We start from the raw sequence: 16,239 nt of genomic DNA, 5'->3' as shown, positions 1-16,239 counted from the left end.
CCTTCTTCAACTGGGGGGCCCAGAACTGGACACAGAACTCAAGGTGTGACCTAAACAGTACTGACTACAGGGGCAGATGAACTTCCCTGGTCCTGCTGGCCACACTAGTCCTGATACAGGCCAGGATGCCATTGGCATTCTTGGCCATCTGGGCACACTGCTGGTTCATATTCAGTCACCTGTCAACCAGCACCCCCAGGTACTTTGAAGAAGCGCTTATTTGGGGCATTTCAGGTAAGAACACTCCTGGAAGTCTGGTGCAGGGCACCCAGGTATTCCAGGAACCTCCTCTTAACCCTGAAGACTGAACTTAAGCACTTGACAAAATGACCACAACTGGAACAGCAGCATTTTTGCTTGGCATGCTACAGCACAAACTTTATTCAGTTTGTTTTGAAAATCTCTGCAACCAAAATTGTTCTTTTTTTTTTTTTTTTGGTAAACTCACAGAAATAAGCTTTAACATAGAGGCTGTATACAACTCAAATACAGGGAATACTTCCAGCAATAACTTACAGATACAAACTAATGTTTAACTACAATTTCACAAAGAATTGTAAACATTTTGCACAATTGTCAGTCCTTTCTTTTAGGCAAAGTGCTCTTTTGATGACAAATAAATTAACACACATAACTAGAGTGGACTACTTCCAGACAATACAAAAAAAAAAGGTGTTTAGTAAGGCTTGTAAACAACAGAATTGTTATTTATGCAGAATCCATAAAAGTGTCTTGCAGGCTAAATATACTTACATACCTGGGCAGCAAAAATGAGCTTGAAAATGCTTTGGATGTTAAATAAAAAGTTAACATTACTATCTTTCCAATGGAGAGTTTTAATACACAATAAATGACTTAAGGTTACATCCTTAATAGCTTATATCCCTGACAGAAAGGAATCAGGTGTGACTTAGTGGCAGCTGTGTCATTGAATGGGGTAGCAAAGGCTGGAGTCCGAGAGCTGTAGGTGAATGAGCTACAAAAATAGAAATATTTGTTGGTCAGCTTCATCAGAGACAGAAAAGATTGTAAGCTATAAAATCCCCCCTGGGTAGTAACAACTGCCTGTTGTGCCAGCTGCTGTAGCACTCTCTGCCCTCCTCAACCCAGCAGCCTCACTCCCACCCACAGCCCACCTCAAACCACTGCTGGGGAAAAAAAGTTGTTCAGGCCACACACGTGTCCCAGTGCCTACTTCTGACAAAATCTTCACAGTCCCTCCCGGTCATAAACAGGGGCCGGAGCTGCTGCTTGCTGGGTCACAGAGACAAACAGTGACTACTGAACCATACTTCTGACCACCAGACTCTTCCCCTCAGGGAAGGAAGTTGCAGTTCTTTGTGAAGCTGCTGAACTGGGCACACCTACAGTTGCTGAGGTAAGAGCCAGGGTGGAGGTGGTAAAGAGCTTTCATTAAAATTGCATACTATTAGAAAATGATTTCTCATTACTATCAATACTAGTCTGGAGAAAGCACAAAAAGTGCTCTTGAACCCACATCTTCAGCGAAGAGCTAGGGCTTGAAGAGGCACACTTCATAAGGTGTCACTTCCTAAGGTGTGGAAAGCAAGTGCACAACTGGGAAAGAGGGGATTTAATAAATGTTTATAGATATCTGAGGGCTGGGGCACGGGAGAGAGTGGGACAGGCTCTGCTCACTTGCTCCCTGGGGTAGGACAAGGAGCAATGGGTGGAAGCTGCAGCACAGGAGGTTCCACCTCAACACAAGGGGGAACTTCTTCACTGTAAGGGTCATAGAGCACTAGAACAGGCTGCCCAGAGAGGTTGTGGAGTCTCCTTCTGTGGAGCCTTTCAAGGCCTGTCTGGATGCATTCCTCTGTGACCTGAGCTAGATTGTATGATCCTGCTTTGGCAGGGGGGTTGGACTCTATGAATCTCTTTAGGTCCCTTCCAACCCCTGACATCCTGTGAGCCTGTGAACTGAGATATTCTCTAAAGGTCACTAGAAATTAAGAAGGCTTTTAAGTTGCTGTAACAAGCACTTGCTCAACTATTTCTGCTGAGGTCAGTGACGATGTTACTTGGCTGTGCAAAGCAGCTCTACCTACCGTCCATGTAGCTGTGCAGAGCAGTCAGCATAGTCCCATCCTGGGGTACATATGCAGAGTACGCCATTTCTTCTAGCATGGGTGGGGACAGCCTGGAGGGTTGAACGGCTGTGACAGGAGCAGTAGAGGAGTGATTAGGACTAACATGTTTCTTATGGCGTGCTCTGCAGTTTTGAAACCACACCTGGAAAGAGGGAAAGGTTTACATGGTGTTGACAGGCTGCATTCTGCTTCAACATTAGCATAATTAACCCCCTCAGATTTCCCTCAGCTGCATGCAGTCGGTTAATTGAGCCATTAACGTGACCCTAACAGTCCAAACGAGGGCATGCCCACTCTAAGCCTGCATGGTGCCTCACGCAAACGTGCTTAGGCCAGAACAGCTCCTGCAGTGTCCAGCAACCCATGAAGGCCAGGCGTGGCAAGGGACTGCCCAGCTCCAGGGCCAGGCTGAGCCTCAGCGCCTGCAGCCCTGGCACAGCTCACAGCCAGCTCTGTGCCTGAACAATGCTGACGGTGACTCAGGCTTCTCACAGGATGCTCACTGAAGTCTGCCAGGGGCCTTTTTTGGGTTTGTTTTTTTTTTTTTTTTTAAAGTCCTGATCACAGAAGCCAGATACCTTGCTTCTATAGAAACATTCCACCAATCTTCCAGGCTACAATGAGCCAGGGCAATGGCAAACTTTATGAAGTTTTATAATGTAAAAGCATATATAGATACCTCATGCATATGTTTACTGAGAGGTATCTTTGAGCAAAGATTCTAAGTTTGTGTTTCAGTTTTGGATGGCAGAGGGCTATATTAACTCTACTCTCTAGAACAGATCACAGTGTTTCAAATGTATCCCATCACAAGCCCTTTTCAAAGGGTGAAGGTCTCAATAACAGACGACCAAATACAATTTTCTGACTGCAAAAGAGCTCAGTGCCTGTTACTCTTTAGGATTAAAGCTGTTACTGGAACATTATTCATCCTCCATACAAAGTGCAAGAGGAATACAGCGAGTTGTCCAAATAAACATGTTTGTTCTAGAGTTATTCCCAACTAAGGATGTTGTCTCAGGTTGTGTTAAAACCGTCAGATTAGATCTTTTTCCATATCAGAGTAACGAGATGGAGAATCTGTCATTAGGCATTTCCAGGGGATGACTACCAGACTCCCAGCCAAGTGACTGAGCACAGGTAACCTGTATAACACGCCTGCTCAGGCCCGTCCTTTCTGCCAGCTTCTGAAGAGTTTGTGCATCTGGATTGTTGTCCTGAGCAAACTGTGCTTGCATAACCTGCAAAGGCAAGAGAAATGATTGCAGATGTTGGGTGTGCAGTCCTGAGAGTAACACAGGAGAGCATTACAGACCCCTCTTGGACTGCTCCTCCTGCTTGCTTGTTTCTAGGAAATGACTGGAATAAGCTGGTCCCCAGGCAGTCCCCAATGGATGAAGAAAATGAAACCCCCCCAGGCCAAACTAGAGCCCTCTTTTATTATGCTTAACTCAGCTGAGATGGCTCCCCAGAAATGAAAGAAATTACTTCTGCTTGGCTGTAATAAAAAATGAGGTGTTCTGTTACAGTTGTCTTATAAGGACTGTGGGAGAAAATCCACTGCAGAGCAATTCAAAGATGCATGATAAAGAATATGCCTGTAACAGCAGACCATAGCACAAGGTAGGAATGAACTCTGAGCCACCTCTGAACTTGTCGACTGCTATATACACCTTGTATATGTTGCTCCATATAAATAGGGCAACTGAACCCTCTTCAGCTGTGTGGATGTGGGCATCTGGGCACCATATCTGCTTCACCTACCTTTAAACAACCTGAAAAACACAATGGCTGCACCCTGGCTGACATGCACGAAGTAACTGGGAATGCTTGCCCTTCTACAGAAAACTGGAGCAAATACTTTTCATTAGGATATGAATTATGCTTTTTCAAGGAAGTGTGTGTCACCTTGGCCTGTGTCCTGAACAGCTCTAGAGCCTTTAAGAGTTTACCGTGTTTAAGGAAGTAACATCTCATGGATTTCTGCAGGGTACCTTCAGCACACTTAGTAAACTGCAGTTTCTCATTTCGGGATTTGGACCTTTGATGGTCTGCAAACTTTGCCTGTTTTGATCTTCAAAGATTCAGATTACATCTCTCCATGTTCAGAAACACTGGAACTACTTTCCTGCTGTTCCATACAAAGACATCCAAAAGCATGGACATCCTTTTGCACAAGCACTTCTTGAGGTGTGCTATTACCTGCAGCCACTAAGTCACCCTTTCCCTTCTTATGCTTCTCTTGCTGGAAGGAAAGTCTCCCAACATCAAGAACAGGGACAGAGACAGATGTGTTGAGCAGAGAGCAAGTGTTGTTAAATAACAAGATGTTCTAAGATCTCAAACACCTATTGAAGCAGGCTACAGTCTATTTATATAATGGAATCACAGAATGGTTTAGGTTGGAAGGGACCTCAAAGATCATCTAGTTCCAACCCCCTGCCACAGGCAGGGACACCTCCCACTAGAACAAGGTCACTCAAGGCCTCATCCAACCTGGCCTTGAACACCTCCAGGGAAGGAGCATCCACAACCTCCCTGAGCAACCTGTTTAAAACAGAAAGGGAACATGGAAGTTTCAATGACAGCAAACAGTAAGAAGCCTTGGTACACAGAGTCCCTGCCCTGTTCCAGTGTCAGATGTTGCCAATGTGTTTGTTTTGCATTAATAACATAGTCTCTAGTCATGGCAGAGATAGCGAACCAAGCTTTAACATCCACACACCACGTTAGGCAGCACTGCTTTAATGCCTCACATGTTACACCACCTCAACTTGAGTTTCTCGACTGCCTTCATCACAAGTAAGCACAGGCCAACAAAGCAGAAGTCAAAGCTGAATTAGGAGAACACTAATGGTGCAGTGGCCATGTGTGACCAGAAATTCAAAGACATTTTATAAACTGAAAGCAGGGATGTGTAGCTAAGATTAGATAGGAGGCTTCACCTTCCTTCCTACTACAGGTTGAAACCTCTATATCCAGTATCACCACTACCCTTTCCTGGGGAGCTGGCCCTAGGCATGGTGTTTTTCCCCAGACAGCTAATTTAAGCAAAGTGGTGATGCATAAGGTGGAATAACTCACATCTGAGGCAGTCCAGAGCTAACTCTTGCCAAGGCAACAAGATGACAAGAAGCCTTGAAAGCAGAGCAAATGCAGGGATTGCAATGGAATTCTGATTTCCATCCTGCTAATGTCCTGAAGTTATGGACACTACCATGCACACGGTACCCATCTCCAGTGCAACCTTTCCCATTACACGATCCTAGAAATATTCTGCCTCTGCCATGTGCAGCGAGGGAAATGCCTGATGAAATAAATTTCATCAAGCAATTGAAACAGAACCACCTTTTTGTTTCCACTCTGCAGAACTACTGGCTGCCCCCAGGGGAAGTAAAAAGCTTCAAGAGTACCTATTTCATGTTGAACTGCTGAAGCTAACAAACAATTCACGAAACATGCTGTGTCTTGATAGTTTATGAAATACTTCAGAGCACGCAAGCTCACTCTTTCCCCCCCATATGCATCCAATTTCCTCCCAGTTCAGCACCCCATCCTTCACAAACCTGAACTATGCAAGCTTTTAGCACTGCCTCTACCTGGAGTTGGTCTGCTGTGAAGCTGGTCCGAGCTCTTTTTGCTGGTTTTGGATGATTAACATCTTGTTCTGTTAGCAATGCTCCTTCCACACTAATCCCATTACCTGGAGTGTTAAAAAGAGAACAACTGTCTGCTAGACATTCAAAAGGATGTTACTGGCAAGCCAGGCTGTACTGCAACAACCAACAGTACCCAGGCAGCTGCATGTCAACTGTAAAAATATGCCACGTTGTGTCAAAGTTAATTCAGTCTGGCACCATTACTCTTGACACTCCAAATTACTCCCGTTCAAGTGAGGCAGAAATACATCCAACACAGCATTCTATCAACTAGGTATGCTCTGCATTCTTTTCCTTAGGACAGAAAACAAGTTATACAAACTAAAAGAAAAATTAAAACATCAAATAATTTGCACATTTTAATTCAAGAACCAGTGCTTCTAGCCTTAGTAAAGCTGAGTAATTAACTCTTAATAAGGAAGATGAAGTAAACCCCAACAATTTAATTAAAAGCAATACAGAAAAGGAGCTCTTAAAAACAGCACATTACCATTTTCAACCTCTCTCTTCAGATTGTCCAGCATGCAGTCATAGTGTACTCTGCAGAGAACTTTCTCTTCAACCAAGGCAAACTCCTCTCCAGTAGAAAGCTGCCTTTTGCAGGAGAAGCAGGCAAAACATGCCAAGTGGTAGACGTTTCCTTTTGCCCTCCGGACCCAGTCGGTGGAGTGGATGTGCCTCCCACAGCGGGCACAGCGGGTGCCGTACCGCCTGCAACGGGAGCAAGAGCAGGGTGAGGACAGCAGCCAGCTCCTAGGCAAGTGCAGACTCCAGGAAGGTGAGGCCGCTGGGATGTGACAGAGCAGTGGAGACCCACAGCAAGAGCACAAGGGATAAGGGGATGGTGTAACTGGGTTTTTATTGAAGAGAATAAACCAGCAATTTTGTATCTGAGAGCTTAAGGCAAGACAGCTGCTGAACTACAGAAGTTAGTATTTTCCATAAGGCAAACAGCAAAACTGAAGCATTTTGATCACTACATGAATTCACAACTCTATTTTTATAAGGATTCTTACTCTTTAAAAAGCTGTGAGTGGAAGATGCAAACATCTGAGTTGCCATTCAGAGTTCTCCCAGTTAAACATATTTCACATTAATCTAGTAGCAGTATGAATTATCATATTTTAGCTACATCATCCTTCACTAATCATTCAGTCTCCTTCAGCAGAAGGGGAAAACCTGTATCTTCATAGTCATTTCCTTAATTACCACTGCATTACGAGTTTAAAAGAAATTCAAGTATCTGCAAGTAATTAAATTACTACAGCAGAGTATTTCTCTTTGAAGAGTAAACTAGCCAGCAAGATCTGCCGATTAGTTAGATAAGAATTTGTCCTGAAAATCTTTGCAGGCTCTTAAGATCTTTTCTTTAAAGTCCCACAAAATTTTGTTTTTCTAAAAGTCCACAGTACTCAGCCTGCCTCCTCCCTTCCCCTCAGCATCAAAACAAGCCAGCTGAACATAACGCATCTGCTACATGGGTGAAAATCCCAGCAACAGCTTGGTCTGGGGAAGTCAGAGCAACTGCATCAAAATTAGCAACAACAAAAAAAAGTCTGCCTTCTGGACTGAGGATTACAAAATCTTGAGTACTTGCAGTTTCAAATGAAGAAATAACATTCTTCCTTACAAGACTACCTTGGAATGCTCTCCTACACACCAATCAAAGAAAGGTACAACAGCTGAAAACGTCTTTTAAAGATAACAGGCTTGTCCCGGGTTTGGTTTTGTAGCTCCATTTGATACCTTCCATCTCAGGCCAGTGGCATGCTGGTTCGAACAGAGCATCAACTCAACTCCACCTTATGTTGCCACTCAGTGGTATCCAAGGATTATTTTTTTTCACACATACAATAACAGCTTTACAGCCTAACTCTGGCAGGGTCTCCAATTTACTGGGCTTCTTTCCCCATGTGTACAGAAGTAAACATCTGCATAAATACAGCAGCCTTGTGTGACAGCAGCAGGACAGGCAGGACACTCAGGTGGTGACATTGAACAGACCTGGCCTTTCCCAAGTCCTTCTGCAAGAGATGTCAGAGTAACTACTGACAATAAAATGAGCAAATAAGACCCCCAAGAGTCTAAACATGCACTTCAGTTGTGGATTAAGTGAAAAGTAAGAAACAAGTGTAACATGTTATCTAGTGAAATTATATTCTTGTGTGGCATACCTGAAATAATCCAGTTTGCAGAAGATGTCTTTGTCTTTGATGTAGCAGCTGGTGTGCCTTCCCAGAGAGGTTCTGCAAACACTGCAGGACAGGCAGCGCACGTGCCAGCAGAGGTCATTCACCTGCAGAGCACAGGGGACGAACACCCCTCAACACCTGTGCCAACAACACTCTACCCCATACTTATTTCTTCCATCCACACAGACAAGGCTGAACATCACACATACCACAATTCACAGAAAATTTACCTTCAAGGCAAAACATTTTTCCTGCAGAACTGCATGCATAGCAAGGGTTAATTAATTTGATGGAAGTCTTCAGAATAAGCTTTCATGGTTTTGTAATTAAAAGCACCAGAAGAGGAAGCAAGAGATTCAAGTTCCGCGTAGATATTCTGTGCCCAGTTCTGTTCTCACAGCCTCAGAGTAACAGAGCAAGTTTTGGCCTCGCATGACCTTGGAAGGCAGCTCACTTGACTTTTATTTCCTAGTCTGTGCAAAGCCCTGCCTCACAAACTTTGCAAAGCAGTTTGAAATTCCAAAACCCAAGTATTGAAAAGAAAAAAATATTAAATATTTTTAAAATATCTGTCAGATAGGAGCACCTCCATTGGCCAGGTTTCTACACAAGCAAAGCCAGGGGAAGGGACTGGGGCAGTTTCAAATCACCAGCAGTTCTTTTAACAGCAAATTCAACAGTTCCTGAAGCTAGCGCAGCCATAACAAAACTGCAGTCAGAGAAAGCAGCAGGAATCAGCAGCTGAAAACTCACATACCATTTGGGGGTGAATAAAACAAGTACAATTATTTTATTGCATCTTTCTTTCCCACCAAGATAGCTTTTCATTGTGCAGACATTGTGCATCATGCGCCAGCTAAGAACAACTTAATTTGAAAACCCAGGATTCTCAGCAACCATAAAAATTAAGTGACAACCTTTGGGACAATCTCATGATGCGTAAGAGGAATCCTATAAGCTGAACAATGAATAGATTTCCCTTTTGGGGTTTTGTTTGGGGTTTTTTTATTGTTGGAGGTGGTGTTTGGTTGGTTTTTGATGGTTGGTTGTTTGCCTTTGTTGTTGGGTTTAGGGTTTTTTTGTTTGGTTAGTTTTTTAACATTTCTGAGCCAATTTCTCATCTCACTCCAAAGAGCTCATGCACTGCCTATGGCAAAGCAGCACATTTGAGATGTGGCTTGCTCCATGGCTTGTCTGGCAGTATTATGATGAAAGCAACACTCCTCCTGGAACTGCCCGCTTCAGTCACTCTTCAGGTTATAATGCTGCTGCCTAGCACCCTGCCAGTGCTCACCCTTGTTGGCAGCCATCCTTCCCTACTCTGACACGTTTACACCACAATATAATGTGAAACTGTTGATAGCAGCTGTCACCAAACTGATCCTTCCAAGCACTCCTCCAAACTGTGCTGCTGGCAGATGCAGGCCAGGGGCCCTTGGGCCAGCCCAAGCCTGCTCCACAGTCCCAGCCCATGCCAGGGCCAATCTAGGAGCCCCAGTGCAGGCCAGAGAAGACAGCACCCAGGCAGTGCTGCACAATGTAAGCTAATGTCCCAGCCACACGGAGCTCTGCTGCTCTTAGGAGGTTAATGCTCTTCCACAAAACAGGGCACCAATGACAATCACCCCATTTGATATCACCTGCCTACACTCTTACTTATTTACAGGGCTGAAGTTGGAAGGCAACCACTGCTGACCAGCAAAGTTCCAGTTCACCAGCACAAATTGCCTTTGCTCACGCATAAATTAGTAGAAGCAAATTCAAGGCTAAGACTAAATAATTTTGAGGTCTTTGCTCCAAGTCACATTATCCCAGTTGTTCAGACAGGAGACAGCCATAATCAGCTACTAAAATGCCACGAGAGCTAACAGGAAGCTCGAGCCAGCTCTGCTCTCAGCCTGACTGATGTTTGTGTGCAAGCCCAGCCTGGTAGGAAGGTGACTTGGGACTCACCAGAACAAAAGGTCTGTAGCACTCCCACACCTGCACCTACTCTAAGTAATGCCAGCCCACGCTCGTGCCTTGCTTGGAGCGCCTCACCCCAAACGAGCACTATGCAAACGCTTTAACTACAGCACTGAGCTGTCCTCGGCAGCGTTAAGGACTTGCATTTTGCAGGACATAGAAGGGCTTCATTTAAGGCCTCACCTAATGGAATTGAGCTCCTTCAAACACCGTTGACTAGTCATATTTTTTGAGTAAGAGGAGAAAAGCCTGATCCGGGGTAACTTTAACGGCTGAAATACGGGACGAAAATACCGAGCCCCCCCCTCCCCCCTTCCAATCACACTAATGCTTTATGTTTAAAGTCACACGGGGTTGTTTGTTTTTAGATGTCCTCACTTTTTCCTGCAGGCTAAGGCCAACAAACTCTCCACAGCCATAGCTCGCTCCCTCCACAGACGCTGCTAGCCCACCTTTTAAAGCAATTGCTTATTTTCATGTTTCTCAGAAGGCACTTTCTCCTTCGAGATTCCCGACATCAATGCTACGGGAACAGCCAAGAACAAACGGGTCACGCAGGGGATGCAAGGCACGGCACAGCCGTTGCGCGGGCTCCGGTCCAGTCGTTTTCTTCCCCGCTCTCTTCTCCAGCAGGACAGCGGAAAAATAAATCCCAGCGCAGCACACCCAGCACCGAAGAAGCGTTTCGGTTTCCCCCAAAGGCCCAATTCTCAAAGACAACCTCTTTCATCCCGCCGTATGCTCCCGCTCTGCTGCCAGTGAGGGTCCGCGCCAGGGGGGAGCCACGGCGCCGGCACCAGCGGTGAAGGTGCGGGAGCGCAACCCAGCTCTTCGGCCACCCCGGCGGCAGCTCTTACCTTCAGTAGGTACTTGTCGACAATCTCCAGGCCGCAGCTGCTGCACACGCACTTGCCGGGGGCGCAGCCGGAGCCCGAGGCCATGGACCGCGGCGAGGAGGAGGGCGAGAGGGCGGCGGAAGAAGGGCAGGAGTCCTCGTCGGCCACGGCGGGGCTGGCCTGAGGGGAGAGGATGGCAGAGCAAGGTCAGCGCCCGGAGCCGGCCTCCACCGTTCCACCGGCACCTGCGGGACCCCACCGAGGACGGCAGCGGCGACGGTGGCCGTGATTTCCCCCCAGGGCCGCTGGACTAGAGCGGGAAGCGGCGGACTCACAAGGCCACTGAAGCGGCCGACACCGGCACCGCGCCCCCCCACCCAGCCCTCTAGGGCGCACCTTCTCCGCGGGGCCGCCGAGCGCGGGCAGGTCCTTGTCCTCCAGCCTGCAGACGAACATCGGCTCGCTCTTCCAATACATGGCCCGGTCCTACCGCATGCCCGCCCGGCGGGCGGCTCGGGGCGGCGGCTGCGGGCACCCCGCGCCGGGTCTCTGCTCTCTGCGCCTGCAGGAAAAAAGTTTTGTTTTGGAGGGGGTGGACCTGCCTCGCTGGCCTCACCTCCTGCTCTGAACCCGCCTTCTGAGCATGGCGGGGTCGTTATCTCCGCGCCGTGCTCAGGGCGGGGGGGAACCCAGCAGCAACAACAACAAAAACAACGAAAAACCCAGAGGTTCCCCCCCACCCCCGTCTCCGTTTGCCTTAACAGATCGCCACAGCTTGCCTCCGCGCTCCCGTCTAAACAAAGATTCGAGTTACATCTCAGCGTTAGCAGAGGAGGCAAACGGAAGGAAAACGAGGGAACGTGCGGCCAGGAAAGGCTTTTCCCCGCTGCCGAAACTCCAAAGGCCGAGCAAGTTTCCCCTATTCGCAGCCCTGCCTCGCCGCCACCAGCCCACAGCAAAACCTTTCGCGTTAAGCTTAAAAGGAGTATCTGAGCTGCCCAAGGGTCGTGCTGTTACTGCGGCTCTGAAACTAAGTCTGAAAGACCGCGGACGCTGCTCATCACCCGTAGTATCTCGGTGACGCCGTGGACAACGGGTGCGAGGAGTTGCCGGTCGCAGCCCCCGAGAAGCCAGAACGGTTCTTTCGGCGCAGGGGTCCGTAGGCTGCTGGCACACTTCTTCCACGGTTACTGACCTTGCCTGCACAGTTCCCTCCACCCAAATATTGCTGATGCTCAGGACAGGAAAGTAGAACCACAGCCTGTCCAACGCAGGTGAGGTGAATAACGGGGCGCCTGCGCCTCTGCACATATTTAACGGGCAGGTGTTTGCAATTAAACCTGTCGTTGTGTCCCCATCTTGCCCCCACCCTTGGTTTCAGCTCCGCCTGATAACTGCGAGCCGCGATGCAGTCTGAGAAAAGCAAAGCAAGAGAATCGCCCCTGGGCTTAGAAACTCCGGTATGTGAGTCTGGGCAAGATAAAATTACGCTTTTGGGAAGCTGTACGAAAGAAGTTACATATTCTTCACCCCCTAAAGATTAGGATCATTGTTTCCCATCCCAGGACCTGATTCTGCAGGACTGTAACAAAATCCAGTGATGGTGCCGAGCCCCGGTAATGCCTTGATGTCCTCAGTCACTTACTCGTTTGTTCAGCGCTAAAACACATCTAACCCTGGACATAGCGTGGCTTAAATTTAGTCCTCACGTCCTTGACAGCCGCCGCCACAGTGAGGCAGTTAGTGGTTTGGTTTATTTTCTGCCCGCGACGAGGCTCAAGGCAACGCGACCGACAGCCCTCCCCGTCACGGCACGGCGGGCGGACGAGGGACACCCCTGCCCCGGGACACCCCAGCCCTTCCCTCTCTTCCCCCGGCGCAGAGCGGGTTTTCGTGTGTCCCCGCGGTGCGGTCTACCGCAACTCCCTCGATGGCCTCGCTGAAGCGCAGCCGAGACAACGCCGCGGAGCGATGTCCCGCTGATTACGGGCCTGTCGCGGCCACCCGCCCCGGGAGGTGACGGTGCTGCTCCCTGGGGTGGCCACTGGGGTTCCTATCGGGTCCCTGATCCCAGCCGTAGTAGAGTGGAACCGGACGGGCTCTCGGGCGCTGCCGACGCGGCCCCGCCGGCTCCGGCGGGGGGAGCGCGCGTCCGCGTCCCGCGGGGAGCTAGGCGCGGAGGCGCGTCCAGTACAGAGCCCACCGGGACCCCCACTCCTGCCCGCACGGGCCGTGCTCGTCAGGGATGCACTACGGGAGTATTCGCCTGTCCTGGACGGCATGCAGAAAACGAGCACCTGGCGGGGGCTCTCCGGAGAGCCGTGCCACGAGGGACCACGGCAAGCCCGTTCGACGCAGAACCCTCGGTAAGCCCGGCTGCGGCCGGACCGTTGCCCGGATGGGAGTAGCGTCGATTTTTTTTGCTCGTAGGTCCCTTTACTCGGCTGTCAACGAGTCCGGCGGATCGTTGCGCGGCTGGCGGCGGGCTGCGGGTCAGATCACGTTCACACAGCTCCCTTCCACGGGCACATGGCTCTGCCCTCTGGAAACACCGCAGCGGAGCCAGTGGCCACCCTGCGCTGTGCCTGCAGTAGCTGTCGGCGGGTAGCAGAAATTCACAAAACGAGCGTCGGAGGGTCAAACCCAACGTGCGGGAGATCCGTGCGTGTATCTCACTATTTTCGGAGCCCCGCTCTGCCGGACGATAAGCGGGCTGCCGCGGGTGCACCGGAGGCCGGGAAAAGGCGACCCCCACCACCTCGACCGCTTGTTTCCCCCCGCCCCGCGACCGCCCCTTGCTAGCGGTCCCCTCCGCGCCTGACCTCGGCTCGGGTGGCCGCACCGGGGTGTCTCGCCGCGCCCCTCCCCGCAGCGGGGAGCGGGAACTGCTGCGGAGACACGGGGCTTGACGGGGCCTGTGGGCGGCCCCAGGGGCGCGGAGCTCGGGAGGAGAAGGCGCCCCGAGGCAGTCCGGTAGCGGAGCCCCGGTGACTGCCCTGGCCTGGGGTGCTTTGCCGAGGGGGTGGGGTGATGTCGGTCTTGCCGAAGTTTTTTGGAGAGAGGCGTTATTTGTGAGCAGAGGTCAAAAACGCTTTAATGGGCGGAGAGGGACAGGGAAGGTGCCTGGGTTTGGTTATCCCGGCTCCAGCCGTGCTTCGCCTGGGCGCTCTCACTGCCTCTCTTCCAAAAGTCCGATCTAAATGTCACGGTTTCCCTTACACGCTTGCGATATCGCAGAGTGTCCTAGCGCCGCTTGTGAGGAGATAAAAATACGCGGAACATGCAGGGTTCGGAGGGATTCCTGGGCGTCCGTAGCGTCCCTGCTGCTGTCGCCGTGCTCATCGGAGGGATGCTCGTCTCCGGTGGTGCTTTGGCCTCGCCGCTCCTCGCCCTGCAGTCTCCGCAGAGCGAGGAGAAGGGGGTCGGTGACAGGGAGACATGGGAAAGGGGTCTGCTGGGATCCTCGGAATGGTCCTGTCGTGGCTGAGAATGGAGCGGGGAGTTTTGCGGGACCCTCCGACGGGACGCCTGCGGCCGGTTCCTTTTGCTTCCTCTCAGCAGTAAGGAAAGGATATCTGTGGATGGCAGTGCTCATCAGCTGCTCAGAGAAGAGGCCTCTTAAATATTTAAACAGTAAGGTCAGCACAAAAAAAAGAAAGCTGAGCGAGAAGAATTTGGGTTATTTTAACAAGAAAGTGTTGGCATACGGACTTCTTAATGGAAGACTTGCACCACAGTGCTAATACGTGTGCTGAGGGCTTCTCTGTGGAGGCTACTCTAACGAAACTGGTTCTCCCACTAAAACACAAGTACCGAGGAGCTGAAAATAGTCTTGTGGTCAGCTTACAGAAAACAGGCACAGAGACTAGGGACACGGTAAACCGAGCCGCCCACCCCCCACTGGTCCCATTGGGGGCGGCAGTGGTCGCTACCCGGGCCACGCATCCTGCGCCCAGCACCGGCGACTTCCCCAGCGCCGTGCCCGGCCCGGTGTGCCCGACGGCGACCGGCGACCCTGTCGCGCTGGCCGCCCCTCTACTAACGCCATGTACACGGAGGTGCAGGTGGGACACGCCGCGACAAGCATTTCGGTGCCTCGCATGGCTGCAGTCGGCAGCTACCGAGGGTGGCCCCGCCGCAGGTCTTGCCGCCGGCCCCATGGGGATCGGCCGCTCTGCGAGCCCCTCTGCCGCAGGCTCACCTCCCCGCCCTCTCTCGGCCTCCGGTGTCTCCACGTTCCCCGGGCGGGCCGGGGCGCGGCGGGGAGGGGCAGCGGGCAGGCGGCTCCGGCTCCCTGCCCCGTTCTGCTCGTGTCTTCGCGGGCCGTGCCGTCAACGCACCCGCCAGCAGCCGTCTGGCAGGAGCGACAGCCCGACCGGAGCCCGGCAGCCCGTGCTGGACTCTTTCCATGGCAGCTCCTCTCTTAGTCTCCTCACCGCGCTTGGGTGTTTGCACACCTGCCAGTATCCTTAGGCTTTCCATCCATAGCTTCCCGGGTTCGAGGCCTCTCTGGGCTGTGGGATCCAGCGAGGACATCGAGCCCGCACTCCCGGGATTGTTCTGTGGGAGTCTGCGTCCTCGCTGGCTCTAGACACTGGTAAAAGCTGCAGGCTGCAGACTAGCCCCGAATTCTCGGCTCTGGGCTGGTTTAACGAGCAGTGAGTGAACCCAGTCTCTTACCAGTGGCTTGTCTCAGATCAGCGCAATGCGCGTTCCATGTGCCGGACTGGCCGCCTCCAGGCCGTGGGTTCGGGCGCTTCCACAGCTGCACACATCTGGCTTTTGTTCACGTCTGTCCCCGTGCGGAGCTCCGCGCTGTCTAACTGTGAATGACCGAAGCAGTCAAAGGAAAAGGTTTCTATTTCCTAATTGGATTCCTGAGCCAGTGGTTCTCCCACCAACATACAGAACTTGATGCAATTTGCATTATTTACTTTTTTTCCCCCCCCTTTTTCCACATGAATAAACCCGGGGGCTGGGGCGGGGAAGCAGAGGGCACAAAGGGCGTCAGTGCGATGCAGCCCTGAGTCTTTTCAGAGCTGCGGCCCTTGCATTGCGGGAGGAGGTGCAGAGAGTAATTTCGGCACGCCAGTGCAACTGCAATAATTTTGCTTCATTTACTCAGATCTGCTTATTTCAGCCCACGGTCCCCACACTATCTACAGGCTGCCTGTGTTGGAGCTCAGCGTGGCACCTACGCGTTCCTGGGGGTATCCATGAACGCTTTATCTGGAAGCTGACCTTTTAAGCGTCTGTGCTAATTGTGTCACGCTGTCACTCAGTCGGGGAAGGTGCTGAGAACAGAGGAAATGAAAACAGTATCAAATTGTGTAAAAGAGCATTTTGCCCTTACCGTACTGCAGGGCAAAACCAAAGTGGAAAGCGTGGCGAGTTGTTTGCAAATGCAGTGTTGCCGAGCTCGCTGCCCCTTCTCTATGGTCAGGATGTGCTGCTCTCTGAGCCTGGCAGCTCCGTG

The 16,239-nt window shown here is 50.7% G+C and overlaps 1 protein-coding gene across 3 annotated transcripts; it reads right to left on the bottom strand.

Annotated features, from left to right (window-relative positions):
* Positions 1 to 350: 350 nt before the first annotated feature.
* LHX8 (LIM homeobox 8) lies at positions 351 to 15,567 on the bottom strand. 3 transcript variants are annotated; one of them, XM_064147517.1, is made up of 9 exons: positions 15,444 to 15,567; positions 11,160 to 11,325; positions 10,785 to 10,943; positions 7,945 to 8,066; positions 6,261 to 6,481; positions 5,711 to 5,814; positions 3,257 to 3,352; positions 2,070 to 2,253; positions 351 to 976 (listed from the first exon to the last, which is right to left on the bottom strand). In XM_064147517.1, the coding sequence occupies exons 2-9, from the start codon at positions 11,238 to 11,240 to the stop codon at positions 900 to 902; spliced, it is 1,044 nt and encodes a 347-aa protein (XP_064003587.1). In that variant the 5' UTR covers positions 11,241 to 11,325; positions 15,444 to 15,567; the 3' UTR covers positions 351 to 899. The 3 variants fall into 3 exon arrangements, with proteins under 3 accessions (XP_064003587.1, XP_064003585.1, XP_064003586.1); XM_064147515.1 differs by lacking the exon at positions 15,444 to 15,567 and adding an exon at positions 11,828 to 12,046; XM_064147516.1 differs by lacking the exon at positions 15,444 to 15,567 and adding an exon at positions 11,959 to 12,046.
* Between the last annotated feature and the right edge of the window lie 672 nt (positions 15,568 to 16,239).

Source organism: Pogoniulus pusillus, chromosome 8 (genome assembly GCF_015220805.1).
Source record: "Pogoniulus pusillus isolate bPogPus1 chromosome 8, bPogPus1.pri, whole genome shotgun sequence".
Lineage (NCBI taxonomy): Eukaryota > Metazoa > Chordata > Aves > Piciformes > Lybiidae > Pogoniulus > Pogoniulus pusillus.
The sequence above is the reverse complement of the archived record's forward strand: the minus strand, read 5'-3'. Positions and strand labels throughout refer to the sequence as shown.